Here is a 27107-nt window from a genome sequence, read left to right as displayed (position 1 = left end):
CCTACCTTGTTTTGCAGAGGGGGAATGTCTGTTGAAAGGCAACTGGTGAGCTTGAAATCCGATTGCCCCATGGGGGCATATTTTATGAGTTGGCAAGGAGGGAGACTAAGAAATGATTTTTTCAGTCCCAGGTTGGAGCCTGGGAGAGAAGACCTGGGACAACTTGGGCAAGGAAATTCGTGTTAGATGAAATAATTATTCCATCTGGAACTGACTAGTATTCCTCAAAATATATTTTACAGATTTAGAAAACTTTGGTCCCACTGGTGGATCTGTCCAGTTACCCTAATTCCAAAGGGGGCATAATGTTTTTGTAGTCAGAACAAGCCACGCAGTATCATTCCCCTCCTGGAAATCAAAAACAAGTACGCTTGCCCGTACTTCCTCCCAACACTCAGCAACCTCCCCCTTCCAATGCAGGTGGTGGTGAATGCCTTGGTGGGCGCCATCCCCTCCATCATGAATGTGCTGCTGGTGTGTCTCATCTTCTGGCTGATTTTCAGCATCATGGGAGTTAACCTGTTTGCGGGAAAGTATCACTACTGCTTTAATGAGACTTCTGAAATCCGATTTGATATTGAAGATGTCAACAATAAAACTGAGTGTGAAAAGCTCATGGAGGGGAACAACACAGAAATCAGGTGGAAGAACGTGAAGATCAACTTCGACAACGTTGGGGCAGGATATCTGGCACTTCTTCAAGTGGTAAGCATTGCTGGTTTGTTTTTGTTTCAATTCTGTGAAATTCCAACAGCTAGCAGAAATTGCATTTGGTCCCCTCTCATTCCTATATCCAGAATCAAGATTACTCTTAATAGGTCACAGAGAACAATGTCATTTCCCAAACCAGTTCCAGGGAGACACCTTTCCTGAGAATTTCTGAATTCTCTAAGACCTCACTCAAAGGAGATCTCTCACTGTGCACAGGAGCAGAGTTTTGCTCAACAACAGATAGATTCCTACAGCATGATAAAGTTGCAGAGAGAGATCACCTTCTCTCTCTAGGACAAAGTATGTATTTAAGGCAAAGGGGAAAACATTAAAAAGAAGGTAAGTGCATAGACACCACCCCTCCAAAAAATGGGAATTTTGATTTAGCAGAATAATCATATGTAGCAGGTACATTAAGTTAACTAAAGAAAAGAATATGGCCATGCTAGGATGCTGCGATGCGGATGCCGCCACTCGCGTCAGCCCAACCCCAAAGAAAGGTCTCAGTGTATCACAGTAAGAAAGGATTTATTTTAATTATGTAGCATACCATCATGTCTAGTTTTCTTTTCCACTCTTGCCAATTTTTTGGACTGTTTGACAAGACAGTATAATGCAATGAAAACTCCTAGGCTTTGGAATTAGACAAATGTAGCTTTGAGCCACACTCTGATGTTTATTGCACGTGTAACCTTGGACAAATTACTCCTCCAACTCTTTCTTCATCTATTAAATGTCGGTAATAATACCTGGCACCGTTGTTAAGAGGATTCATGATAATTTTTTTAAATTTCTTAGAACAATGCCTGGCACATAGCAGTGCTTAATTAATGGTATTTGGTATTAGGTACTTGTGTTGCAGTTACAACTATGCCTGCATCGACTATATATAGTCATTGGGAATATTGAGTGCAGTAATGCAGGTGAAGCTTTCAACTTGGTCTTACAGATACAGTAAGCACTTGCTGTTAGCTAGGATTAGGAGGCAAAGTGAATAGAATGAGCTCTATCCTACTCCAGAGTCTCTTGCGATTTTATCCCAGTTGGAGAAATTGGACCCACAAATTGAATCTGAATTGGAGAAGTTCCAGGAGACCAATACCCATCAATCAGCCCATCAGACATTATATTCAGAGTCCCCAACCTTGTCTAAGGTGTTGTGTTCAGCACCACTAGGGCCATCCGATGAATACAGAACCACCCATCCCCTGAAAAAACTTTTGAATCTGGTTGAACAAATAAAACAAATGAGACAAAAAGAAAACATAGAGCACTGAATTGCTTACCCATATTTTTTTCCAAAATCAGGCGAGGTATAGTAGATTGAAGCAGAGTGAGGTTAAGAAGGGCTGCCTGGGATGAAGCCAGGACTGCCATTGCCACAAGTTCAATGCCTATAGTAGTAGGGAGAGAGAGTTCTGGTCTTATTTTGTTGGGTTTTCTTTTTAACTGCAACTTAGAAAATTTCAGACCCCCGTTGCTTATTCAACATCATTGTAAAAAATGACTCCTTGGTGGTAGGCTAAGTTCTCAGTACCCTCAGAAGATTCTGGCCTTATTTTGTTGGGTTTTCTTTTTAACTGCAACTTAGAAATTTTCAGACCCCCATTGCTTATTCAACACCACTGTAAAAAATGACTCTTAGTGGTAGGCTAAGTTCTCAGGACCCTCAGGAGATTCCTACCACTCGTTAATAAATATGAGTTTGCCCTAGCTTTGGGCAACCTTCATAGGCCCATTTTAAAGACCTTTTGTGAGAGTATTGATCCAACTACCATTGTCAACATGTTTCTCTGCCAAACTTTGATGTTATTTTCGGGGACTTAGACAAAGCTCCCTCGGGACCTGTTTAACAGAAAATTCTGTGTCCATATGAGGCAGTGGCCAAACTCCGTCTTGTGTTTGCGCTAACCTGAGCTTGGCCTCTGTGACCCCTGCCTAGATTCCCATCCACCCCCTAACAGGCACAGTCTAATGACTGTCTCTGTTTGCCAGGCAACCTTCAAAGGCTGGATGGACATCATGTATGCAGCTGTAGATTCCCGCAAGGTAAGGATACACCTGGCAAAACCACAACCTTCTTAGATGGCTAGGAAGCAAGCAACATGGTGGGGCTTAACAAAAAGGAGGGGGTTGGGACATGTATTGCTTGTTTTATTGACTCTAGCTCACTTTTCTCCTCTCAGTCATCACTCTCTTACACTGGCTCCTGATGATTAGGCCGTTGATTTTGACCTGGCCCCAGTAGAGCCATTTCCTCTTCAGTGCTGCTGATGGAAGAGTGGCTCCTAGCAGACAGCCCCCTTCTTCCCCTTACTTTGCCATTTGCCTATTCTCCACCTAAGTCACAGCAGGGCAGGGCCTGCCAGTGTGGAAAGGAGATAGAGAATGTAGAGCGCCCTCACCGCCCTCACCCCATCTTGTGCAGCAGCTTGAGTGGTCAGTTATGGCTGGTGGTGATGGCGTCTCAGAATTGCCCACCTAATCCCACACTGGAAGCTGATTCTCTTTTTTTTCTCCTGTCCTTTGACAGCCTGATGAGCAGCCTAAGTATGAGGACAACATCTACATGTACATCTACTTTGTCATCTTCATCATCTTCGGCTCCTTCTTTACCCTGAACCTGTTCATTGGTGTCATCATTGATAACTTCAATCAACAAAAGAAAAAGATAGGTCTCCTCCCCTCACTGCCAGTGGCCAGAGGTCAACTCAGATGAGAGGCACTTCTGTCCCTATCTCTAGAAAGAAGATGCCTCCCTCTCTCGCTCTCTCTCTTTCTCAAATCAATATTGTCACCTCCCTGTGGCCCTGGCCCCACTATACATCAGCCCCACCCTGGGGGCTCGAGTTTCACATTTACTGGGCCAAACAACTTACTAGTACCAAATATACTTAGCAATGCTTGAGGCCTTCACTGGGTTTGGCATCCCAGCAGAAGGAGGCAGAGTCAGAGAGGGTCTAGCGACAGGGTGAAAAGGAAAGCAGCAGATCAATAACTGTAGCAAGAGGTAGAAAGTGTCTAGACTTGTAATTACTGATAGCAATCCCTGGGCACCACTAGCAAACTGGGATTTGAGAGACCATCCTCGGAAAGTTCCCTTCCTCACTTGTTCCAGATGGTTAACAATTTTTCCAAAACAAACTGAAGCACTTAAGTCTTGTCATCCATTTTATAAATTAAGTCTGTCTCAAGGAACTCCCCGTGCTGTTTTCTTGCACCAGGATTTCTGAATTTTTAATATTGTTGGAAATAAATGGGCCAATAACCAGGACTTGAAAATCCTTTCGTTTTAAAATGTTTCTCTTTAGAATTTTATCAGGAAAACAGGTCCAAAACAAATGTGTGAACCAATGAGATACAACTGTCTTCAGCATCACTGCCCTCAAATGTACCCTTCCCTGAGGGCCTACCATCAGATGGGCCATTTCCTTTGTGCCCAGCCGCTGGCCAATCTCAGGAATCCCAAGCTGAAGGCAAAGGCTGGTGTGCCTTTGAATTAGAATAGTTGTCCCAGGTCTGCCTCATTAAGAGACAACTCTTAGCTAAACTGGCCTCTGGAAAAGTAAGGGGGTAAGGCCCCGCTCCGTTCCTACAGTTGAACCTTGGGTCCAAACCATAGTGTGCGAGAGCCTATTGTAATTGCTCGCTCTTTTCTTTCTTCCTTTACTTTGGAGGTCAGGACATCTTCATGACCGAAGAACAGAAGAAGTACTACAATGCCATGAAAAAGCTGGGCTCAAAGAAACCGCAGAAACCCATTCCCCGCCCCCTGGTGAGTGCAGGCTGAGGGCAGAGTGAGACCCATATGGTAAAGACACTGGTCGGGTTACTGCCAAGGAAAGAAAGGGGTAAGTGATGGGCTGCCTATGCCCTCTGATCCTCTCCCAGCTGCTCCATCCACAGGATCTGGGGAAGACAGCAGACCAGGGATTAAGGTATGGGGTGGCTTTTATATCGTGCTTGACCTTTCCTCTAAGACTTCCTTGGGCAGCAACAGAGAATCACCATGCTATAACCACGTTAGTTCTGGCACTGGTAGATAGATACTTTAAGGGACCACTAAAATTTATCAAAGGAAAGTGAAAATGAAAGCTGATCTCTTTCCTACCATTGCAAGATAGGATGTGGCCACTGTTTTCTCGGCTCTCTACCCAGCAAATAAGTCTGTGCAAGATAGGACCCTGGCTATTTGTGGGAGCAGGAGAGGGTGGAACCAGGAGTCTGATGTCCTGATATCTGTCTTGAACTGAGCCTTTTGCAAAACAGATTTGGGCACCGGGGTTTTGCTTTGCCCTTCTATTGGTTGGTGGTTGCCCTCTGGCTTCAGAGGAGATGCTCTGCTCCTGAAGCCATATACCCAGCGGAGTGGGACATAACCCCCAGGCTCAAAGTTCCATCTTCTGTAGCTTTCATTTAAAGTAACTTTTTATTTTAAAACAGCACAACTCTTAAAATAAAAGCTTACCTGGCAATCTAATTTGTAAAAATAAAAGTAGAGATACTTTTCATTTTCCCTACTTAGCGCCATGCCCAGGGCCTGGCATACCCGCCTCTCCAACTTCTGAGGCTACGAAGCCCTGAGACCCCACAGAACAGTTGGAAAACCAGCAAGTTAAAGTGATCCTCAAAGTAAGCACTAGCTTGAGTGCCTACGTTCTTAAAAAAAAAAAAAAAAAAAATCAGAGAGAACTTAAGAAAGAGAATGTTTTTGGTATTTCCTTGATGTTAGAGCTTCCACTTTGTGATGGAATCAAGACTAAGGAGAATGGAGAGGGCTTACAATACTGAAGTTCTGTTCAATCCTTTGCACACAGGGACCTGAGTGTATTTTTTTCTACTCTAAAATATAAAAACTTACTGTGGCAGGAGACGTCAATCAAGAGCAATCAGCATTCATTCAGCAAACAGTTGTAGATCTCCTACTATGTTCAAGGCCAAAGTGATGGATACAATTCAGACAGTGTTGTCAAGGGAGCTTAAAATACAAGGGGGATAGAGATAATAAATAAGTAAACAAACCGCTACTATGCAATGTGGAATGTTGTGACAAAACACAGCTAGAGGGCAAGACAGAGAATATGGAGGCTTGAGGCAGGGGATCTACTTCAGTAGTTAGAGAAAGCCTCAGTAGGGAGGCTCTACCTGGGTAGATGAGAAGGAGCCAGAATGCTGGGGGAGGAGGTCCTGGCAAAGCAGATGAGGTTGTAAAAGCAGAAAGCATCAGTGTTGTCAGGTGGTGATGGGCTACAGGAAGGGGCATGAGGTGAGCGGGATTAGACTGTGTGAGGCATCACTAGGCCAGGCTAACGATAGGAGTCTGTTGCGAGCACAATGAGAAACTGTTGAAAGATTTTAAGTAAAAAAGGGATGTGATCCATTTATGTTTTTAAGTAATCACGCTTGCTACTGTGTGGAGACTACACTGATGCAGGCAAGAGGGGAAGCAGGGACTCTAGTTAGGAGATCCTTCCAGAAGTCCAGAGAGAAGATGGCGGTGCTGGGACTAGAGTGGGGCCAACAGAAGCAGGATGAAGTGGGTGAATTCAGAAGAATCAGTAGGACCTGCAGTGTGCATGAGGTGGGGGACGAGGGAGAGGAAAGCAACAAGGGTGACCCTCGAGTTTCTGGTTTGGAGCCTGGGTGGACAATTGAGATGGGAGAGGATCGGGTTGGGGGAGGGGCAGGGGAAGGACTTGTTAGGTTTGAGATGCTTATGAGTCAACAGGGGAGATGTTGAGAAAGCAACACAGGAATTCCGAGGAAAGAGCTTGAGAGACCTAAGTGCAGAGATACTCTGCACGTGGTAGGAACAGATGGCCTGTCCTGGGGAGGTAGCATAGAGAAAGAAGAGGCGAAGGCAGGGAAGGCATGGCCGGCCCACAAGGCTGCACAGGAGCAGTTGGCGAGGCGGAAGACATCTAGAAGTGTGTGATGGCATAGACACAAAGAGAAGAGTGGCAGTGTTAGAAAACTGCGGGGAGGTAGTGTCGATGCCGGGGTCTGTCCGTGCTCCTGATATCCTGCCGGAGCAGCGGGATAGAGCTGAGCTGGCCAGGGTCACGGGAAAGAAAGGCGAGTAGCGGTTAACAGGATGGCAGCTTCCACGGTGTGCTCTGCTCGGAGAGGCTCTCAGGAATGCGCTTGTATCTTTCTTTCCTCCCCCTTCCCCTGCCTCCAGAACAAAATCCAAGGAATCATCTTTGATTTTGTCACTCAACAAGCCTTTGATATTGTTATCATGATGCTCATCTGCCTTAACATGGTGACAATGATGGTGGAGACAGACACGCAGAGCAAACAGATGGAAAACATTCTCTACTGGATTAACCTGGTCTTCGTCATCTTTTTCACCTGTGAGTGTGTGCTCAAAATGTTTGCCTTGAGGCACTACTACTTCACCATTGGCTGGAACATCTTTGACTTCGTGGTAGTCATCCTCTCCATTGTGGGTAAGTGGGACGGGCGGGGGAAGACGCAGGGCACCTGACTGGCCTTGAGCACGAGATTCCTAGGAGAGCAGCCGGTTCGGTGGGCGTGAAGTGCAGGCCCATGACTCTCACGGCTGATGCCCGTGTGCCTCTAAGTCATCCTGTGGGCCCACCAGTAGGTTATGTGGCCAGTGAGTTTCTACTGAGTGTTCATAGTTGGCTTGGATTATAAATACCCTGGTTGAAGGGAGGGAAATGATACAGATTTGGCTCTTGCTTTCAAGAAGTTTAAAGTTAACAGGGAAGGTAACTATGGCTACAATAGCAGTAGAACATGGGAAAAGGAATTGTAAGAGATTGGTAGGTTGGACGCTAGTGAAAATGCTCAAAGAACATTCTGGTGGGGATAGCAGTGCTCATTTGACTGAGGTTTTACTGTGTGTCAGGCATAGTTTGAGAGTTTCTTCACTGGCATGGTCTCATTTGATCCTTATGACAGCCCAGGAAGCAGGCTATTTTTTCATCTTCTGTATGTCTAAGGTCACCCAACTAGAAGGTGGCAGGGGCAGAGCTCAGGCTGGATCTTAACGGCAACTGTGTGACATTTTGCTTCAACCTAAAGGCATGGGAGGGGCTTCAACCTAAAGGCATGGCAGGCAGAGGAAATGCTGGCGTATCGATTGGCCTCCCAGAACATTTCCTTGCCTTCCTAAAAGGCGTCTCAAATGGTGAAACACTGGCTTAGTTCCAGGTAGATTTAACTGACGTGAGCTGGCAGGGGGAGCGTCCCTGAGCCTGGCAGGAACCAGCCCCAGAGCCAGTGGCCCGGCTGGCTGAGCAAGGTGGTGAGCCGGGGCTACGGAAGGCAGCTGGTCCTCCCCTCCCCTGGTTCTGTCCTCTGGAGCAGCACATCTGAAAGTGTGTTGATACATAGAACACTAATGTATATCTCCCTCAAGAAAAGAGCACCATGATGAAATTACTTTGGGCAACACCGTACATGGAATTTCCCTTTGGAGAGTCACAGAGCACATTAGCCTGTGGAAGGTTCTTGGAATTCCTACAGTAAAGAATAGTTGGACACACCATCGTATCTTTTTTTGACCACAGCACCCTTTTGACAAGTAATAATAATGGTATCTCATGTTTTAATGAAATATACTATGTGCCAGTCACCATTCTGAGTGTTTTACTAGTTTCAATTCCTGTAGTCCTCACGAGGAACTGAGGCACAGAGCAGTGACCAAGACATGAGGCTAGTAAGCAAGTGAGCAGGGGTTCAAGTCCAGCCCCTGGTCTCAAATCCACACCCTAACCTCCCACAAAACACAGTTTGGACAGTGTTGCCCTGTCCACCGTTCTTGAACATTTCCTGCCCACCCATCATTGAGTGAAATGGAAAGTCCGCAGACCAGACCATGCCCCCTACTCTCAGATGGTACTCAAAATTAAAGCAGAAGAACAATTTTGCTTTTGGTGATTAGGGTTTTTATTAAATGTCATTCACTTGTTCAGAAACAAAAGTATAGAAATTATCTTTTTAAATTAAGAGGAGTTAGGGTAAAACTAGCCCTGGAACCTCCTAGAAGATCCCTTACGTAGTGTTCCTGCTACCTGGAATGCTGTCTTCCCATCTTTCTCCCCTTTTCTCTGGGGACAAGTACACATTCATCAGACAAAACCTGACTCTGGCATCTTCTCTCTGAAGCCTCACTTGCCCACCAGACATGGAATGTAGACTGACTTCTCACAGTCACCGGTTATGACTTAACTGAGATGTAAAAAGAAGAGAGCTGAGAATTCATCTTGGGTCGTGGCTGAGGTAGAGATTTTCTGGAAAGTTCAAATACTCCATGGAATTCTAACTCCAGGAGAGGCCCTAAGAGGCTGTCCAGCCTACTCTCTGAACTTAACTGCATCTCATCCCTTTCTGAAAGTTAAGGTTTTGTCCTAGCTTGAAAAGCTCACTGGGGCACCTGGTGGCTCATTCAGTTAAGCTTCCAACTCTTGGTCTCAACTCAGGTCATGATCTCAGGATCATAGGATCGAGCCCCACATCAAGCCTTGCATCCAGCCCTGCGTTGGGCTCTGTGCTCAGTGAGGAGTCTGCTTGAGAGTCTCTCCCTCTCTAAAATAAATAAATCTTTAAAAAAAAAGAAAGAAAGAAAGAAAATGAAAGGGGAAAAAAGCTCAAATAAGGGGATTGCATAACTTTCTGCGGTTCACTACCCCCAGTTGTTATGAATCAGTAGGGTTGAAAGATATTTCCTTATTCAACGTAAATCCTTCCTGTCAGTGGAAGCTCATGTCTTGTCAGGGCCTCACCAGCAAGAGAAGGCACTGAAGGAAGAGAGCATGCCGTTGTCTTCCCTTCAGCTACCATGTCCCAACCTCTACGTGTCCTCTTTCGTGGCCCTTCATTGGGCTCCCACAGTTGTTCTGCAGTGTTAAGGGCAAATGGTCCGGCTAAGGTGGACCCCCAGATAAACAGAAACAGAAAAAGGCCCTCTGATTTTACATGGTCACCCTCTACTGTTCTATCCTACTTATGCCTTAACATTTTCATCTGCTGCTGCTGTTTCTGATTTATGGCTTTAAACACAAAATCTAGAAGCTCTGAGGTAAAGCCACTCCTGAGAGATCGCTCTGGTTTTCTAGGCTATTTTGGCAGGGTAGGGACATGGGACAGTAAGAAACCAAAAATGTCTTTTCAGAGCCAGCAAGAAGATACTTTGAAAATTAGTGGCATAGTGGAATAACTAAGACACCACAGCCAGAGGGTCGCGAAGTCCTGGGTGGCGCTGGGACCAAGCATTCACTGTTTGTGGATACGGAAATTCGCTAGCATTTTGGAGAAGAATCAGTAACACCTCAGAAAGTCACACAGGCACAAAACTGAGAAAAACTACTTGTTCTTGAGTGGGAAAACATAAACGAGGACCTATTCGTGAAATGGAATGCTGTTCAGCCGTAAAAATGAATAATCCAGAATTATTTTAACACCAGAGGTCCATCTCACAAACATAATGCAAAGTCTCAAAATTAAGTTAGAGATCTAAAAAGCTTGCTCTAACAAGATAGATACAGTATAATTCTTTCAACATAATAGGATGCTACGATGCTATCATACTATCTATCTGTGATAGTTATGGATTCATACGTAGCAAAATTATGAAGAAACTGGAATAATACTGCACCATCTCCCGGATTGTGGTTGAAGAGAGGAAGCAAATTTGGCAAAATACTTGCATCTATTAAATCTGGATGTTAGGTGCATAGATGTCTATTTTATTGTTTTCTCTGCTTTTCCATATGTTTGAAACATGAGATTTTCTTTTTTTCCTCATGAGAATTCAGACTCAATGGCAAGGCACTCATTCTATGAAGTCCTTTGAACTTAAGGGCTCCAGTGTCAGGTGACCTAAGAGAAAGGGGTCTCCAGTCTCAGTAACATTTCTTCTTCTGTCCTCTTCTTAGGAATGTTCCTGGCTGATATAATTGAGAAATACTTTGTTTCCCCAACCCTATTCCGAGTCATCCGATTGGCCCGTATTGGGCGCATCTTGCGTCTGATCAAAGGCGCCAAAGGGATTCGTACCCTGCTCTTTGCCTTAATGATGTCCTTGCCTGCTCTGTTCAACATTGGCCTTCTGCTCTTCCTGGTCATGTTCATCTTCTCCATCTTTGGGATGTCCAATTTCGCATACGTGAAGCACGAGGCTGGCATAGATGACATGTTCAACTTTGAGACATTTGGCAACAGCATGATCTGCCTGTTTCAGATCACAACCTCGGCTGGTTGGGATGGCCTGCTGCTGCCCATCCTAAACCGCCCCCCTGACTGCAGTCTGGATAAGGAACACCCAGGGAGTGGCTTCAAGGGAGACTGTGGGAACCCCTCAGTGGGCATCTTCTTCTTTGTAAGCTACATCATCATCTCCTTCCTAATCGTCGTGAACATGTACATCGCCATCATCTTGGAGAACTTCAGTGTAGCCACAGAGGAAAGTGCAGACCCTCTGAGTGAGGACGACTTTGAGACCTTCTATGAGATCTGGGAGAAGTTTGACCCCGATGCCACCCAGTTCATCGAGTACTGTAAGCTGGCAGACTTTGCAGATGCCTTGGAGCACCCTCTCCGAGTGCCCAAGCCCAACACCATCGAGCTCATTGCCATGGATCTGCCAATGGTCAGCGGGGATCGCATCCACTGCTTGGACATCCTTTTTGCCTTTACCAAGCGGGTCCTGGGAGATAGCGGGGAGTTGGACATCCTCCGGCAGCAGATGGAGGAGCGGTTCGTGGCATCCAATCCTTCCAAAGTGTCTTACGAGCCGATCACGACCACGCTGCGGCGCAAGCAGGAGGAGGTGTCGGCTGTGGTCCTACAGCGCGCCTACCGGGGACACTTAGCGAGGCGGGGCTTCATTTGCAAAAAGACCACTTCCAATAAGCTGGAGAACGGAGGCACACACCGGGAGAAAAAAGAGAGCACCCCGTCCACAGCCTCCCTCCCGTCCTATGACAGTGTAACTAAACCTGAGAAGGAGAAACAGCAACGGGCGGAGGAAGGAAGAAGGGAAAGGGCCAAAAGACAAAAAGAGGTCAGAGAATCCAAGTGTTAGAGGAAAGCAAAAATCAAATATTGTACGGATGTAAAACTCGCAAGTGAAAGATTGTTTACAAACTTCCTGAATATTATCAATGCAGAACAGCTGTGGAGACACTTTAACCTGAAGATCTATACCAAACGTAGTCTGCTTACCATGTAACACGGTTGCATCTTGAGCAGTGACCTGCCAAGGGCCAAGGACCCTGCTCCCTGGACTCACAGATTTTCTAATGCTTGGGCAGGTGGTTACTGCATGTTCCACATCAGTCAATGCAACTTAGGACAAAACCAACAGGATACAAAAACCAGAGGAGAGGCTGCCGGGACCAGCATATTTCCGTTGCAGCCAAATGGATTTTATTTTTTCATTTTGGTGATTCTCAGAAGCAGAAAGCATCACTTTAAAAGTTTGTTTGTTCATGCAAACTATATTTGCATTCTTACATTAGTTAAGCTAAGCAGCAAAAAGAAAACACACACACGCGCGCACACGCACACACACACACACACACACACTCACACTCACATCTAGCCCGTGTCATTCAATTGTCAGTTTCTTTGACATAAACCGCATCTTCTCCACATGGGCTTCACGTGGTTTGGAGATGGGTGGGGGAAACAATCAGGTTTCTTCAGGCTGAGGAGGACTTGCTCAGGCCGATTCCAAACATTGTGCTCGTTCAATGCGTAGAAATGATTTGCATGATGGCATGCCGTGATCAGAAGTCATGCATGAGAACCATACACCACAGGACACTACTAATCCTGTCCCCTGCACTGGGTCAGCCTTTGGACAGGACCCAGCCCTGCACCGTTCACTGTATTTGGAGAAAAAAAAATGGTAAGAGTTCCATACCCGCTGCAATTCCTTATGAATTCTTAGAAGTCTTTCATACACCTTCTGGGTAGGGAAACATAACCAACCAATTGACCACCACCACCAACAACAAAAAACAAACCCAATCCAACAAGCAGATGGATCCGTTGTGTGTATATGTTTAACAGACATCTCTAACATACAGCCATTGTTGCACATTTTGAAAGATGAACTATATTTAATGCTGCTCTGTGTCCCTTCCATGGGGAAACTTTGATCTTGAATGGCTTGTATTAATAATGTCACTGTAAAACCAAATCCTAGGGCTAAAAACAAAAAAATCAAAAAAAAAAGTTCATTTGTATTGCAATATTTATGATGATCGTTTAGCCTTCATACTGGAGAACTGACACTTATTTGGGGCAGAGATAAAAGTGCTATTCAAAGTGGCATGTTATCTCTAGGGGGCAATTTGGGGAACTTAAAACAAACTTTCCTTGGGGGTTGGGGTGCTCACTTCATTCAGTGTCATGTCCTTCTGCACTGTGGCTTTCTCCGGGCTTGGCTCCAGCTGGAGAGGGGTGCAGATCTTCTGAACAGGCCTCTCCCTTCTACAGAGGGGTTGTCACAAGCTCACACACTGCATGATTCCTCTTGCCTCCATCTCATTTTTCCACCAAGCAGGGCTTCCCTTACCTACAGCGGTGGGTGAGGGCAGCAGCACTGGGGCTGTGGCTGTGGTTTCTTTTGTGTGTTATAGAACAAATAGTCACTGGTGGGACCTGAGGTAGAGATGGAGCCACCTCTGAACCAAGCCCACCTGGTTTCTTTATTGCACTGACGCTCATGAGAAAGCGACTTAATATTAATTCTTAAGACGTTCCAGCTTCCCCCAGCACATTTCCCTTTCAGCCCAGTTGTGCTGCCTGCTTAGCGACCTGCCCATTGTCATTGGAGGGTGGCTTTGGGGGGAGCACCGTGTCTTCCGATCCATCTCCCGCTTTAGGGAAGACAGTAGTCCAGGGGGTTCTCATCTGATGACTAGAGCCCAAAGCCAAGATGCTGCAGTTGGATGTGTCAGGAAGTCTGTACTAGGAACGAGGAGAGACTTGAGCATGCAAACCAAATCAAAATAAATTCTTCCTGAACCATAAATTAGAGGGGGACTAAGAGCACCCCGTAATCAGACACACCAATCTGCCTTGCAGTAGAAGCACTTTGGTGTGAGCGTACCATCCACCTGACTAGTTTTGCGTAGAACAAACCACAGCAAGGCAGTAAGCAGAGCTTTCTATCTTGTTGGACCATCAGAAACTCTGCCCAGCTCTTGTAAGCCTGCTTCTGCGGCCTCCTCCGTAGAACTTTTGTACTACACCCGATACCAGGTTGGGAAAGCATTTCTCTCAGTGACCCTGCTAACTGCTAGGACGAATGTATAGTAACATGTACAGGCTACATCGTAAACAGCACAAAACAGAAGCTGACATGTGTGGCTATTCTTTTTAAGAGAATTATAAATACTGTAATATATCATTTTATTTTATTGGCATGCCTTTTTGTAAATACAAATTATTAACTTATTAAATAGGAAATGGCTTCTGGCTTATGCCATTGTCATGTTTATTTTTATTTTTTATACTTTTCTTTCTTCTTAGAACTTAGATGCTGTCAGCCAATGTACATCCCCAAACCAGACAGACAGACAAAAAATTTTTTATTGCTAATGGTCTTTTCCAAAACAACAAAAAAATATATATTTTTGTTCCAATGTGCAATAAATTCTAACCACTTCTATGCAAGATTTGGCTAAACTTCATAATTGTTCTTAGGTCTTGAGATGGGCAACAGAGCTATAAGATCCCGCTCGGTACCCCCAAGTGCTCATGCTAGTGATGTCATTAAGCTACTAGAGCATATTAATGAGGTTTTTCTAAGATCTGACCTTCCCCCTCCGCCCCCCGCCCCCCAGCAGCTATCTCCTCAGTCGCACACACATGGGCCTTGGTATCTGACACCCATCAGCCAGCTTCATAGGGAAGAAGCCACCCCTACTCTATCTGATGTTTCAACATTTTTTTTTTTTTTTTAACTTTTCCTACCTTCTTTTCCCTCACCCGCCTCCCTCCACCCACTGGCTCGCTCACGCTCACTCACCCGCCCTGCTCCACACTTCTTTGGTAGTAAATGACACCATCACCAGCAGTTTACACCCGCAGTTAACAGGCATTGAACTGAAAGAATCAGTGACGACGTTTTTTGTCCGCCTTCACTGAGTGGGTAAGTGGCAACGCTTTGCCAAATATTAACGAAGCCAATCAAAAAGCAGCAGCAGCCACAGTATCACTGCACATATATATATATAGATATATAAATATAATATAAATATTTATTTTTTGTAGCCAGGTCCTTGGTGCAGTATTTATACTCCACAATCCACCTTTAAACAAAGGACAAAAAGCAAAAAGACGCGTGTGATGCTGTTAATTTAAAATGCAGAGCCAAAGCCACTGAGCAGCAGCTGACCCGGTTGCTGGTTTGTGTGTGAAAAACACTTTCCCCTCTTCTTTCCTTAACCTCCTTGTTGCTGAGGCTGAGGAGACTCCATGACTTAAAGCAGAGGGCGAGAGCAGCAAAACCATCCCGAGTCAACATGACCTACTCCCACTTCTCTAGATGAGCCACTTTTGGCATCAGAAGTTGACTGGGGAGACGTAAACAGAAGCTCCCAGTCAGAGCCCCTGGAACGACAGTGCCCAAAGTTCTTTTCTTTTCCGCCGCAACCAATGTAAACTTGTAAAAGACCACTAGTGAAGATTAGTGTATTAGTGAATGCATGGAGGCCAACACTGCTCTAAATGAGACATGATTTAAAAAAAAAAAAAAAAAAAGTACATCACTACTATAAGCCAAAAGGAAACAAAATAAAAATGACCCTTTTTACCGTACAAGGGAAGCCTGTCTTGGTGTCCGTTTGTTGCTTGACTCTCCCGATTCTTGAGTCCTGGGAGGGGTCTGGGAATCGGGACCTTAGCCCGTTTGGGAGAAGGAGGGGAACAGGAGGGAGAGAGATCAGGGTCTCTCGCAAGGTTGTGGCCGAGGCGGAGAGATTGGAGAGAAAAGCAAGGTCCTGCCCCCCACGCCCCCCGCCCCCCAGGGCCCCCCACCCACCCACCCATTGCACGTGGCGTCCTTCCCCCTCCCGGGCCAGTGCTTCAGGGCCCACGAAACCCCCTCTTCACCAGTCCTCCTGGCAGCGCCCCCAGAGATGACGTCAGCCCACCCAGCCCGGCGGCCTCACTTCTGCCTTTTTCACCAGTATGTTAAAAAACAAACAAAAACAAAACTAAAAACAACTATCCTGATGCCCCAAAGCTCGGCGAGCGCGCTGCCTCCAGTCTCCACTCTGCTAGCTAATGCTGGGCCCTGCCCGCCGCACCCCCACGGCCAGTTCGTGCAGGGGAGAGGGGCGCCGCTCCCCCAACCCCGCCCTGCTTTGGGGACACCCGCTCTGGGCCGCATCTCCCGTCCAGGAACACTCTCAGGAGGATTTCGAAGTGCCCACTCTAGTCCGCTCCGGAGAGAGATGGCTGGTAGGTCAGTCCCCCCCCTCCCCTGGGCCCCAGCCCCCAGGCCTGCCGGAGGGGAGCTTGCCATGGCTTGCGACTTTGTGACTTGAGTCCCGGGCATCTTCTGTAACGATGCCTCTTTCTTTTCTCAGATGTTGCCCAAAGTTTTGCAAAAAGCTTCGTTCATTTTCAGGTACCCCCACCCCCTAAAGAGTCGGCTGCAACTGGCCAGCCAGGGGGACGTCAGGAGGGAGGAGGAAGTCTGGGTCGGGAGGGGCCCAAGGTGTGCACCGAGGCCGCCCTGTGGCCCAGCTCCGTGCTTCCTTGGATTCCCTTTCCCAGGCGACCGAGACTTCCTCCACTGAACCGCTCCTGAGGCACCCCTGCCCCTGCCCCCCACTGCTGTTTGCTGTACATAGAGGCCAAGTGGGGGTGGGGTGGGCGGGTGTGCACGTGTGGTGTGTGTGTGTGAAGAATGTATATAGGTAAAGGGGAGCGTGGTCCAGTGGTTCCAGAAAAGGGACAGAACTGTGTTCCATCCCCAGCTCAACCACTGGCTCGCTGTGTGGCCTTGGGCAAGTCACTTAACCTCTCTGTGCCTCAGTTTCCTCATCTGTAAAATGGGGATAATAATACTGACCTACCTCACAGGGGTGTTGTGAGGCTTTAACTAAATGTTTTGTAACGTGTTTTGAGATACAGAGGCAAAGGCACTAGGGAAGGGCCAAGTATTATTTGGACTTAAGGAAGATGAAATGGTACATAAATGCTGCTATTCTGAGAGCCATTTTAAACTGCACTGCTCCAACCACCCCCGCTTCTCATCACCAGGACAGCAGGTCGAGAAAATGTCTTTCCTTTCACTTGCTTCTGGGGTTTGTGATTATTCTAGACACTTAATTTCTTCCCCTTGCTGTATCTCCTCCTTCCCTCACCCCCTCGACTTGTTCCCTGTTCCGTTTACGCGGAAATGGCAGAAATGCTTGAGAAATGAGAATGCATAAGTGGATTGGAAGTTTATAGTCTGAAATTTCAATTTTACTTTGTACTGTACATCTTTTTACTTTAGAATTTGCAATAAAGGGTTACGTCAATCTTGTTTTCAACTCTCCTCTTGGACTGGCCTGTCTTTCTGTCATTGTTCTCACACCCAAGCCCCTCCACCCCCCAGGGTGCATGGGGAGCCGAGCTCTCCCACCCGGCCAGACCCCCACAGCTGTCCTCTTTGCCTTCCCTGTGGCAGGGGACGGAGTCGGAGGGCTCACCCAGGCCCGGCTCCCCGGATGGGCAGGGGGGCCCCAGCCTCCCAGGTGGGTGGGACAGGTTGGGGCTGGGGTAGGGTGGGGGTCACTGCCCCCTGCGGGAGGTCTGGCCTGAAAGGGGAGAGCAGCTTGCAGGCAGCAGCCGCTGCAGGCGGGGACACGCTGGCTGTGCCACCCTGCACACTGCAGCCGGGCCTCGGGGTGAACTGCAGCTCCACGTCTTGCTCTTGGTCTGGCCTCACCGGTCACAGGTCACTCCGTGGAGTTCAGCTTTCGGCCCAGGCAGCTCCGGTTCAAAGCCCCGCCTATGCCACTAGCTACGTGGCCGGTTTCTTCCCGTGCACCGGGGGTGGGGGGGGTGGAGGGGGGGGTGTGCACGCCGGCTTTCCTCGGCCCCAAAGACCGCAGGGGCCCCTTGGCGCGGGCCTGGCAGAGTCCGCGCTCACTCAGCGCGAGCTGCCGGTGCACGAGTTTCTGCGAGGGACGGAGGCGCGAGCTGCGAGCGGGAGGGCCGGCCTGCGCCCCGGTACGCGGGCACCCAGCCCCCCTCTCCCACGGGCGGCCCCGCGGGCGATGCGGCCGCTTCCAACAAACCGACGCCGGCTCCCCGCTTTGTGTATCTCCAACGTTTATGACCCTGCGAAGGCCGCACGCGGCCGGGCTGCGCTCCCGGTCACAGCCGGGGACACGGGGGCGAGGGGGCGCGGCGCCCCGGTGCAGCCCAGGCCCGCGGCGGCTCGAGCGGCCCCGCAGGCAGCAGCGGCCTCGCCTCCCGCCCGCCGCGCGCCCGGGCCGGCCTGCGCCGGGGAGGCCCGGGGTCGGGGCCGGGGCCGGGGCCGGGGCCGGGGCCGTCGCCGCCCGTGAGCCACAGCGTGAGCGGGATGAGCAGCGCCCCCGCGCCCAGCGCCCCCACGAAGCCGGTGGCCAGGCCGAGCGCCAGGGGCCCGACCCAGCCCGCCGGACTGCGCGCGTACGGGGCCTGCGGCAGGCGCTCCACGATCAGCTGCAGCGCGTCCCAGTCCGGCTCCGGGAGCGCGGCGCGGCGGGGGCGCGGGGCGGGGGCGGGGCCTGAGGCCGGGCGAGGGGCGGGGCCGGGGGCGGGGCGCGGGCCGGGGGCGGGGCCGGGGCCGGGGCCGGCGGGCGGCCCCGGGTCGCGCAGGCTGGACTTGCGCAGCTGCAGCGTCGCCTGCTGGTGCAGGTTCTTGCCCAGCTCCCGGGCCACGTCGGGGCGGCCGCTGCGCCGCAGGGCCCGGGCCACGCGGTCCCAAGGCAGGGTCGAGGCCTCGTCCACCAGCCAGGCCGCCAGCGCCTGCCGGCAGCCCTCCGACTCCCCCGCGGGCTCGGCCGCCGCCCGCCGCGCCCGCCCCCGCCCCCGCCGCAGCCACCGCCACCGCCCGCCGGGAGGCGCGGACGTGGGGCCCGGTGTCCGGGGGCGGGCCAGCCGGTCCTCGGAGAGCCGGGCCAGCTCGGCCTCGACGTCCGGCTCCGGCGTCTTCAGGAGCGACTGGAAATGGTCGCACTCCTCCGGGGTCAGCAGCTCGGCCAGACGGACGGCCGCGTGGGGGCCCATGGCGTCCAGGGTCCCCGCCGGGCCCAGCGCCCAGCCCCAGAGCGCCAGCGCCAGCGCCAGCGCCAGCGCCCGCGCCGCCATCGCCCCGCCTGTGCTCACCGCCGCGCCCACTGTGGCCGGAGGAGCTCCGAACGCCCGCGGGTGGGGGCGGGGCGGCCGCGGGGTGGGGGCGGGGCGGGGTGGGGGAGGGGCGGGGCGGGGCAGCCACGCGGGGCCCCCCAGCACCCGGAAGCCAGAGCTGAAAGCAATTGCGGGTGGGGGTGGGGGTGGGGGTGGGGGTGGGGGGACACCCGGTCCCCCGGGAGGCTGGGATCCCCGGCCCTTGTATGGAAACACCTGCCTGAGGCCGGGCGCCCGTTGCCAAATCGTCCACATCGGTGACGATGCATTTACCAGCCCTCAGCTCCGGCACAGGCCCTCGGCCCCTCGCCCCCCGTCACCCAGCGCCCGATCCCCACCTCTCTGGCTGAAGACCAAACGCTTAGAGACCCAGTGACGCCCGTCCTCCCGCAGGTGCCTGCGCACCCTCACCCCTGGATAAGGCTCGCCCTAGGCGCCCCCTCCGCCCACCAGGGCCCCACTCGCCAAGCCTGCCTCTGGCTCTCCTTTGGATCTTGGCCTGCAGCCTCCTGGGGAAGCCCCCTGGCCCCGGTGCCCTCACCCCTGCAGTAGGCGGCCCCCTCCTCTGCTCCTACTGCCCCTCCTGCTGCAGCTCCGCCTTCCTACTGTCCCCTCCTTTGGGCCCTAAGGTCCAGTAGGCGGCCCCCTCCTCTCCTCCTACTGCCCCTCCTGCTGCAGCTCCGCCTTCCTACTGTCCCCTCCTTTGGGCCCTAAGGTCCACCTGTAGCAACTAGTGCAAAGCAGGTGTTGAGTGAAGATCCGTTGGCTCAGTGTGTGAATTCTTAACATGGGACTCAGGCCCTGTCCACTCGTGACCTTCATCTCGGCCTCAGCTCTTCACCGGGCCGGTGGGCGGGAAAGGTCCCCAGGAGGCAGGGCTGCACGCCCAGTGATTCCTCCAGCCTCTCCCCTCAGCCCCTGCCGCACCCCTGCCCGCACTCCCCACCCTGAACAAATCACACCTATGGCACTTTCAGGCCTCCCTACCCGTCCAGGAAGTTAGGGACACCCCGCCACCTCCTCCCCACGGCACACCAGGGTCCGGGGCTCTCGCGGGCACTCTTGAGCTAACCTGTTTGGGTTTTGTTTCTGGTTTCAAGGGAGCCTTTGCATCCTCCACTGGGACGTTGGTCTGGAAATTGATAAATTGAAGGACTTACCCAGCATTTGTGTCTGCCACATACCAAGTACTCTCCCAGATGGGAGCACATGAAATTTTTATGTGGGGTCCTCCCCCCGCGCCCCGGGCAGCTTGATCCGTTTATTATCAGGTGATCCATTTGTGAGCTCTCCTCACGGCCTGTCGCGGGCACGGTGGCCGTGCTTCCCATCCCCGTGTCCTCAGCGCTACACCCACAGGGTCCGCACAGGCGAGGTGCGTGATAAACCCACTAGGGCGTCGGGGAGCTCCGGGCCTCCAAGGGCCACGAGGGTTGGCGTCGTGGAGTCCCGGGCAATGCCCCGGAGCCCCCGCATCCAGGCTCGCGGCTGCTTCTCCCCGAGGAGAAACTGCTTGCTGGGCAGGCTCTCCCCGAGGGCTGGCCCGGCCCCCTGGACGCCCAGGGTGCGCCTAAGGCCTGAGCCCACACGCGTGGGCGCGCACCGCTCCCCACGGCCTCTGCAGCCTGGGCGGCTATTTGGCTTAGAGCATCGAGGACCTCCGGAAGCTGCGGCCCCACGCCTCCGACAGGCATCGCCTCCGACAGGCATCGCCTCCGACAGGCATCGCCTCCGACAGGCATCTCCCAGGCATCTCCGTAAGCCGTTTCAGCAGGATCTTCCTTCCCGGTTTCCTCCGGCTCTCAGCGAGTGAGGAGCTGGCAGAGCGTGGGACTTGGGGGGCGCTGGTGGGCAAAGGGTCCCCCGTGACCCCTGGAGACTGTCCGCCGACCCTGCCCTCCCCCTTCCCTCCCTCCCTCCCTGAATCTGGTCTTGGCTCTAGCCAACAAGGGCTGCTGGCCACATCCTGAGTGCCCCTTCCCCTTCCACCCCCCCTTCTCCATGCATTCATTTCTTCCTCCATTCACTCATTCACCAGACACGTGAGCCCTTCTTTCCCCTCCTACTCTGAGACTCCAGAGACACGAATCAGCCCCAATTCTGAGCCTCTGGGAGCTTAGAACTGCAGGGGGGCCTCCCCTACCCTGGGGCTTTTCACCTGCCCGTGCCTGGGAGCCACTTGCGGTCCCAGAATGAGTAACAGGAGTCCCCAAGTAAAGGACTAGAAGCGCCCACAGGGCCACCCCCATGGCAGACCTGGATGCATGCCCAGGCATTCCCCAGAGGGCCCCCCACATCCTGATGCCCCCCAAGAAATCCTCTGGAAACCACATGTCATCGCTTTAATACTGTGTAATACTTTCTTTTAAAATACAGTCTCTTCTGAGGTAGACAGACCACAACTGCAGAGCATCGTCAGACAGGAGATAAATACGTCCATGTACAACACGCAGCAAAATGAGGTAGAACTGGTTACAGCTGGAGGAGAGGACCCCAACCCCAGGCTGGGTAGAGAAGAGGAGGGCCAGCTTGCCAAGTCTGCCCTCCCCCAACCCCTGCCCCTGGATTCTTTGGTATGCCCCCCCAGCACTGCCGGAGCTGGACCTGCCCTCCCCCCCACCCGCCCAGTGCCCACGAGGTAGGTGCTAGTAGCCTGGGGCTGTCTCCTTGTGCAAAGTTCCCCAAGGCCAGTAGAGGCGGCGGTGGCGGCCCTGGGTCTCCGTGAGCTCCTCCCGCGACGCCCAGCTGCCTGCCTCTTGAAGGGAAGGCTGGGATCCCAACCCCACCTCCCCATGCCCTCCATCCCCCCCCACATACACACACCTGAGAGAACCTCCTCACGCCCTGCTCCCCAAGGGCCCTTCACGGCAGCGCCCACTGCCTGCGAGGCACCAAAGCCCTGCAGCCAGCCAGCTCCGAGGGGAGGGGGCCCTAAAGACCGAGGAGGAGGAGGGAGAAACAGCAGCCTTCCCGTTAGCACCCCTAGGCCCACACAGGCCCTCAGCACCTTGGCACCTGAAATGTCCCCCATGGACACCTTTCCAGCTGGGAGTGGGAAATGGTACAGAGACTGTAGGAGCTATACGGGCGGGCGAGCAGGGGAGGGGGGAGACAGGAGGGGGGGTGAGGACGTGCACCCTACTTCGGAGCAAAGGTCAGAGTTGTGAGATGGGCTCCCTGAGGGGGAGAGAGACAGGCTGAAGCCCCACCAAGGGAAGGCTGCTGGGAAGGGGAGGAACACTGTTCTCACTAGGAAGGGCCCCCAAGCCTGGCTTCTGGTGCAAAGTTTGGGTGGGAAACCCCCAAGGTCAGGGAAAAACAGTGTGCCCGTCTCCTTCACCCTCTGGCAGCCCCCGAATCCCCCAAGCTAGGACCCTGGGGTAGTGAGAGAGGGTTCCTCTGTAACGGGTGCCCGCTCCTCCTTGGAGCCCCCCCACCCACAGGGAACCTGAGGCTGTAGTCGGGTGTGTGCCCACCCAGACCCGTGGCCACACCGGCTTCTCTCTGGAGGGAACACTCCTAACACGCGTCACACTGGACCGCTGCCGAGGGAAGGAAGGACCGCGTGAGACGGCCTCTGGGGGGCCTTTCTGCCCAGGGCACCTTCCCGCTCGGGCCCTCTCTTTCTGGATCTGGGGCGGAAGAGGGGGCAGGGAGCATCCCTCGGGATGGCCCTAAACAGAGAACACTAGCTGGGGGATGGGGCTCAGGAGGAGCGCAGCAGGACCACCTACCTCTTCTCGCAAATCCCACAAACCACTCCCTACGCCCCTGCCTCCAGCCTGACCGGGGAGGAAGCCCTAGAAATACATTCCGCTTCTGTCCCAGGAAGAGCAGGGGTTTCAGCGGGGCTCTGGGTCTTCCTGTCCCCTTCCCCACAACCTTCACTGTCCGGGACTTCTGGGAGCATTTGCTCCCTGGGCAAGGGGGTGGGGGGGCGGGGGCAGGGAACACGCAGGAGAGCAGCCAAAGTCTAACATTCTTTCTGAGGTCAGTTTCTTCCTGAGTTGTCAAAATAAAACGAAAAACAGCAAATTCTACACATCTTACAAAAATAAGAGGCCTAAAATATTAAACAAGCTACATTTCTGGGATTTCCCCCTCAAAACAAACAAACAAACAAAAACCCTTCTTTGGGTGTTTTTTTTCCTTTTCTTTTTTTTCTTTTTTCTTTTTCTTTTTTTTTTTTTTTTTGCTAGCCCTCCCCCCGCAAGACCCAAGGATACAGCTGGGTGAGGGATAACGGGGTGGGAGGGAACTCCCCAGCCCCTCCTCCTCGGCCCCTGGACTTCTAGATCTCCTGCCAAGGGACGGACACTGCATTCTTTTGAATGAGAAGGACCAAGAGAAACAGGCTGGAAAGCAAGGGATGGGGACAGGAGCACGGGGGTGATGGATGGAGAGCCGGGGAAGGGGGGAGCGGAAGGGAAACAGGGCCAGGGCCAGCGAGCGAGGAGGTCAGTGACAGCGCCACGGAGAGAGAGAACCACGCGAATGCAGGGGCGGGGGGAGGAGGGAGGAGGGAGGAGGGAGGAGGGAGGGGGGAGGGGGAGGAGGGAGGGATTCAGCGAGCCGAGACCAGAGGGCCGTGGCGCGGCCGCGGCGGGGGCGCAGGAGTTCCTAGGCCCCGGGGGCCGGCCCGTCCCGGGTCTGCGCAGCTTCCCGTCCGCAATAAATAGGAGAAACCTGAGTACACGGCGCACGTGGCGTCGATCCGCCCGGCAGAAGCACCTTCCCGCCCGCGACGCGGCCCCGGCCGGCGGCCCCCGCCCGCCCCCGCCCGCCCCCGCCCTCCCCCGGCCCCGCGAGCGTAAAGGCCACGGTCCCGCGCCGACGGGCGGCTGCCCCCGCGGCCCCCGGGCGCGCCGTCAGTGTCCCGAGCCGTACATTTTGTCCCACTCCACGTACGAGTCCAGGTCCTTGGGGGAGGCCCTGGGGCCCACCTTGGCGAGCGCCGCCTCCAGGTCCTTGTAGGCGAGGGGCCGCTGCAGCCCCGGGAGGCCCGCCCCGGCCGCCGCCTGCCGGCACAGCTGCGCCAGCTCGGCCGCGGAGAAGCCCTGGGTGCCCTGCGCCAGGGCCGCGAGCTCCCGCTCGCTCAGCGCGCAGCCCTGCTGGGCCAGCGCCCGCTGCAGGATCTGGCCGCGCGCCGGGGCGTCGGGCAGCGCCACGTAGAAGCGCAGGGCGAAGCGCCGCCGGGTGGCCTCGTCCAGGGCCGCGGGCCGCGCCGTGGTGCCCACCACCAGCACGCCGTCCGCCCCCGCCCCCGCCCCCGCGCCGCCGCCGCCGCCGTCCAGGCACGCCAGGAGCGGCGCCTGCAGCGCGCCCGCCGCCGCCGCCGCCGCCGCCGCCACGCCGTCGTCGCGGCCCGGGAGCAGCGCGTCCAGCTCGCTGATGAGGAGCACGGAGGGCGGGCGGCGGCGCGCGGCGGCGAAGGCGGCCCGCAGCAGGTGCGCGCCCTCGGCGGCGCCCGGGCCGGCCAGCGAGCCCCCGCGCAGGCGCAGCAGCGTGGCGCCCAGCTGCGTGGCCAGGCAGCGGCCCAGCAGCGCCTTGCCCGCGCCGCGCGGCCCGAAGAGCAGCAGGGTGCGCGGGGGGCGCGGGCCGCCGGGGTAGGCGGGCGGCCGGAGCCGCGGCCACACCAGCTCCTCCTCCAGCGCCGCCTTGAGCGCGGCCTGGCCCGCCACGTCGGCCCACTGCACGGGCGGCCCGCAGTCCAGCATCTCGCTCGCCGCCAGCTCCGCGGGCCCGGGGGCCGCGCCCTTGGGGGGCTCCCCCGGCGGCCCCGCGAAGCCCCCGCGGGGGCCCGGCGCCGGCGCGCGCTCCGGGAACTTCTCGAAGGGCTCGAGCTGCGGGCCGTAGGCGGGGGAGCCCAGGCCCTTGAGCGGGCCCCCGCCGCCGCCGCCGCCGCCGTACTTGGCCGCCGCCTCCTCCGCCGCGCCCGGCGGCTTGGGCCGGAACCCGTTGCCCCGACAGTCGCCGGCGTCCGCGGCGGGGTAGGGGGCGCCGTCGGCCGCGGGGGCCTTGGCGGGCTCGTAGGCGCACTTGCGGTAGCGGCCCTCGGCGCCCTCGGCGGCGGCCTTGCGCTTCAGCGCCCCGGCCTCGGCCCCGGCCCCGGCCCCGGGGAAGCCGTAGGAGGCGGGCGGGGGCGCGGGCAGGGGCGTGGGCGCCGCCAGGCCCGAGGCCAGGTAGGGGCCCGGGGGCGGCGGCGGGGGCGGGCCCGGGGGCGGCGGGAGGGCCCCGTAGCCCGGCTGCGCCGCGTAGCCCCCCGCCGGGTAGTTGTACAGCGGCCCCGGGGGCGCGTAGCCCGGCGGGGGCGGCGGCGGCGGCGGCGGCGGCGGCGGGGGCTGCAGCAGCGCGGCCGGGGGCGGCGGGGGCTGCGCGCAGTAGCCGGGCGCCAGGTACCCCGCGCCGTAGGCCGGGCCGTACTCGGGCGCCGCCGCGGGGCCTCCGCACGCGTTGCCGGCGTACAGGGGCTCAGGCAGGCCCCCCGCCAAGGCCGGCGCGCCCCCGAGGCCCCCCGAGCCGCCCCCGCCGCCCGGCTTGGCGCCCGCGAGGCCGTCGTGCAGCGGGGCCAGCGGGTAGGGCGGCTCGGGCGCCGGCCAGGCCTCGGGGTCCCCCTTGGCGCCGTTGAGGAAGGCGGCGTCGCCGTAGCCGCCCAGCGCCGGGCGCTCGTACGGGGCGTCCAGGACCCCCGAGTACTTCTCGGCGTAGCGCTTCAGCAGGTTGGACGCCGTCAGGGCGGAGATGTCGTCGTGCGCCCAGGCGTAGTGGCAGCGCTGGCGGCCCGCGGCGGGCAGCTCCAACTTGTGGGCCGGCGACGGGGTCGTGGAGGAGACGTCCAGGTGCTGCTCCGGCCACTGGCTCAGCGGCTGGGCGTGTTCCGGTGTCCAGTGCATCTTCGACAGAGCTGCGGGCAGAGGAGGGGGGGCGGCTGCGGAGGGCCTGCGGGCCACCCTCCAGGGCACCCCCGAGGGTCACCCGCCAGGGCCACCCCCGGGCACCCTCCAGGGCCGCCCTCCCAGGTCACCCGCCAGGGCCATCCCCGGGCACCCTCCAGGGCCGCCCTCCCAGGTCACCCGCCAGGGCCACCCCCAGGGCACCCCTCAGGCCGCCCTCCCAGGTCACCCTCCCAGGTCACCCTCCAGACTGCCCTCCAGGGACACCTGCCGGGGACACCCCCAGGGCCACCCTCCAGGGCCGCCCTCCGGGGGGCACCCCCAGGACCATCCTCCAGGCCGCCCTCTCAGGTCATCCTCCAGGGCACCCCCAAGGGTCACCCTCCAGGGCCACCCCCGGGCACCCCCAGGCACCCTCCAGGGCCGCCCTCCCAGGTCACCCGCTAGGGCCACCCCCGGGCACCCTCCAGGGCCGCCCTCCCAGGTCACCCGCCAGGGCCACCCCCAGGGCACCCTCCAGGGCCGCCCTCCCAGGTCACCCGCCAGGGCCACCCCCAGGGCACCCCTCAGGCCACCCTCCCAGGTCACCCTCCAGACTGCCCTCCAGGGCCACCTGCCGGGGACACCCCCAGGGCCACCCTCCAGGGCACCCCGTCTGCGCCACCTGCCTTGCCCAGCGCATCCCAGGATTAAAGCCATCTGAAAATACTTTCCTATGAGACACCTGGCAGACACAGTATGTGTGACCCTGACTTCACCTCGGAGGCAATATGATGGTGGTTTTGTCCCAGCCCCGCAAGCCCTGCCCTCTAGAACGCCGGTCCCGACTTTCAAACCTAATGCAGTTAAGGGGCAGGCCATGGGTGAGACCCCCCCACCCCCCCGCGCCCGCGCCCGCCGCAGGGAGTAGTCAAACCCAGGTGGGGCTCACTCAGTGAGTCCTGCTTGCCGCTCGCCCACCACCCGCCAGGCGTTGCAGACGCACCACCTCAGCCTCCCGGAGCTGCCCGATCGTGGGCAGAGCCTCAGGGTTCCTGGAAAGCCCCCAAGGGCCAACCCGGAGCGTTTACTTCCTCTCCACGCCCTCATCTCCGCCGCCTGAAGTCGGAGCACCCGGGCTCCAGA

At 55.2% G+C, this 27107-nt stretch overlaps 3 protein-coding genes and 1 long non-coding RNA gene across 8 annotated transcripts in view; 2 read left to right on the top strand and 2 right to left on the bottom strand.

Moving 5' to 3' along the window:
* Positions 1-17248, top strand: part of SCN8A (sodium voltage-gated channel alpha subunit 8) — a 178593-nt gene extending 161345 nt beyond the window's left edge. For all 5 annotated transcript variants that reach the window (XM_072797858.1, XM_072797855.1, XM_072797859.1 and 2 more), the window contains exons 22-27: positions 421-705; positions 2707-2760; positions 3245-3382; positions 4382-4486; positions 6893-7163; positions 10620-17248. In XM_072797858.1, the coding sequence (XP_072653959.1) occupies positions 421-705; positions 2707-2760; positions 3245-3382; positions 4382-4486; positions 6893-7163; positions 10620-11767 (2001 nt within the window). In that variant the 3' untranslated portion in view covers positions 11768-17248. The remainder of the gene's footprint in view (positions 1-420; positions 706-2706; positions 2761-3244; positions 3383-4381; positions 4487-6892; positions 7164-10619) is intronic.
* Positions 17249-17751: 503 nt separating this feature from the next.
* TMDD1 (transmembrane and death domain 1) lies at positions 17752-19074 on the bottom strand. The gene has a single exon (XM_072797860.1). The coding sequence runs from the start codon at positions 19048-19050 to the stop codon at positions 18073-18075; it is 978 nt and encodes a 325-aa protein (XP_072653961.1). The 5' UTR covers positions 19051-19074; the 3' UTR covers positions 17752-18072.
* A 653-nt stretch (positions 19075-19727) lies between these two features.
* On the top strand, positions 19728-23349 carry LOC140617065 (uncharacterized). Its single transcript, XR_012017322.1, has 2 exons — positions 19728-20898; positions 21466-23349. It is a non-coding gene; the product is annotated as an uncharacterized lncRNA (long non-coding RNA).
* FIGNL2 (fidgetin like 2) overlaps positions 21417-27107 on the bottom strand; it is a 28778-nt gene continuing 23087 nt past the window's right edge. Inside the window, exon 2 of the mRNA XM_072797854.1 lies at positions 21417-25993. Within this exon, the coding sequence (XP_072653955.1) occupies positions 23958-25982 (2025 nt within the window). The 5' untranslated portion in view covers positions 25983-25993 and the 3' untranslated portion in view covers positions 21417-23957. The remainder of the gene's footprint in view (positions 25994-27107) is intronic.

Source organism: Canis lupus, chromosome 25 (assembly GCF_048164855.1).
Source record: "Canis lupus baileyi chromosome 25, mCanLup2.hap1, whole genome shotgun sequence".
Taxonomy (NCBI): Eukaryota; Metazoa; Chordata; class Mammalia; order Carnivora; family Canidae; genus Canis; species Canis lupus.
The sequence above is the reverse complement of the archived record's forward strand: the minus strand, read 5'-3'. Positions and strand labels throughout refer to the sequence as shown.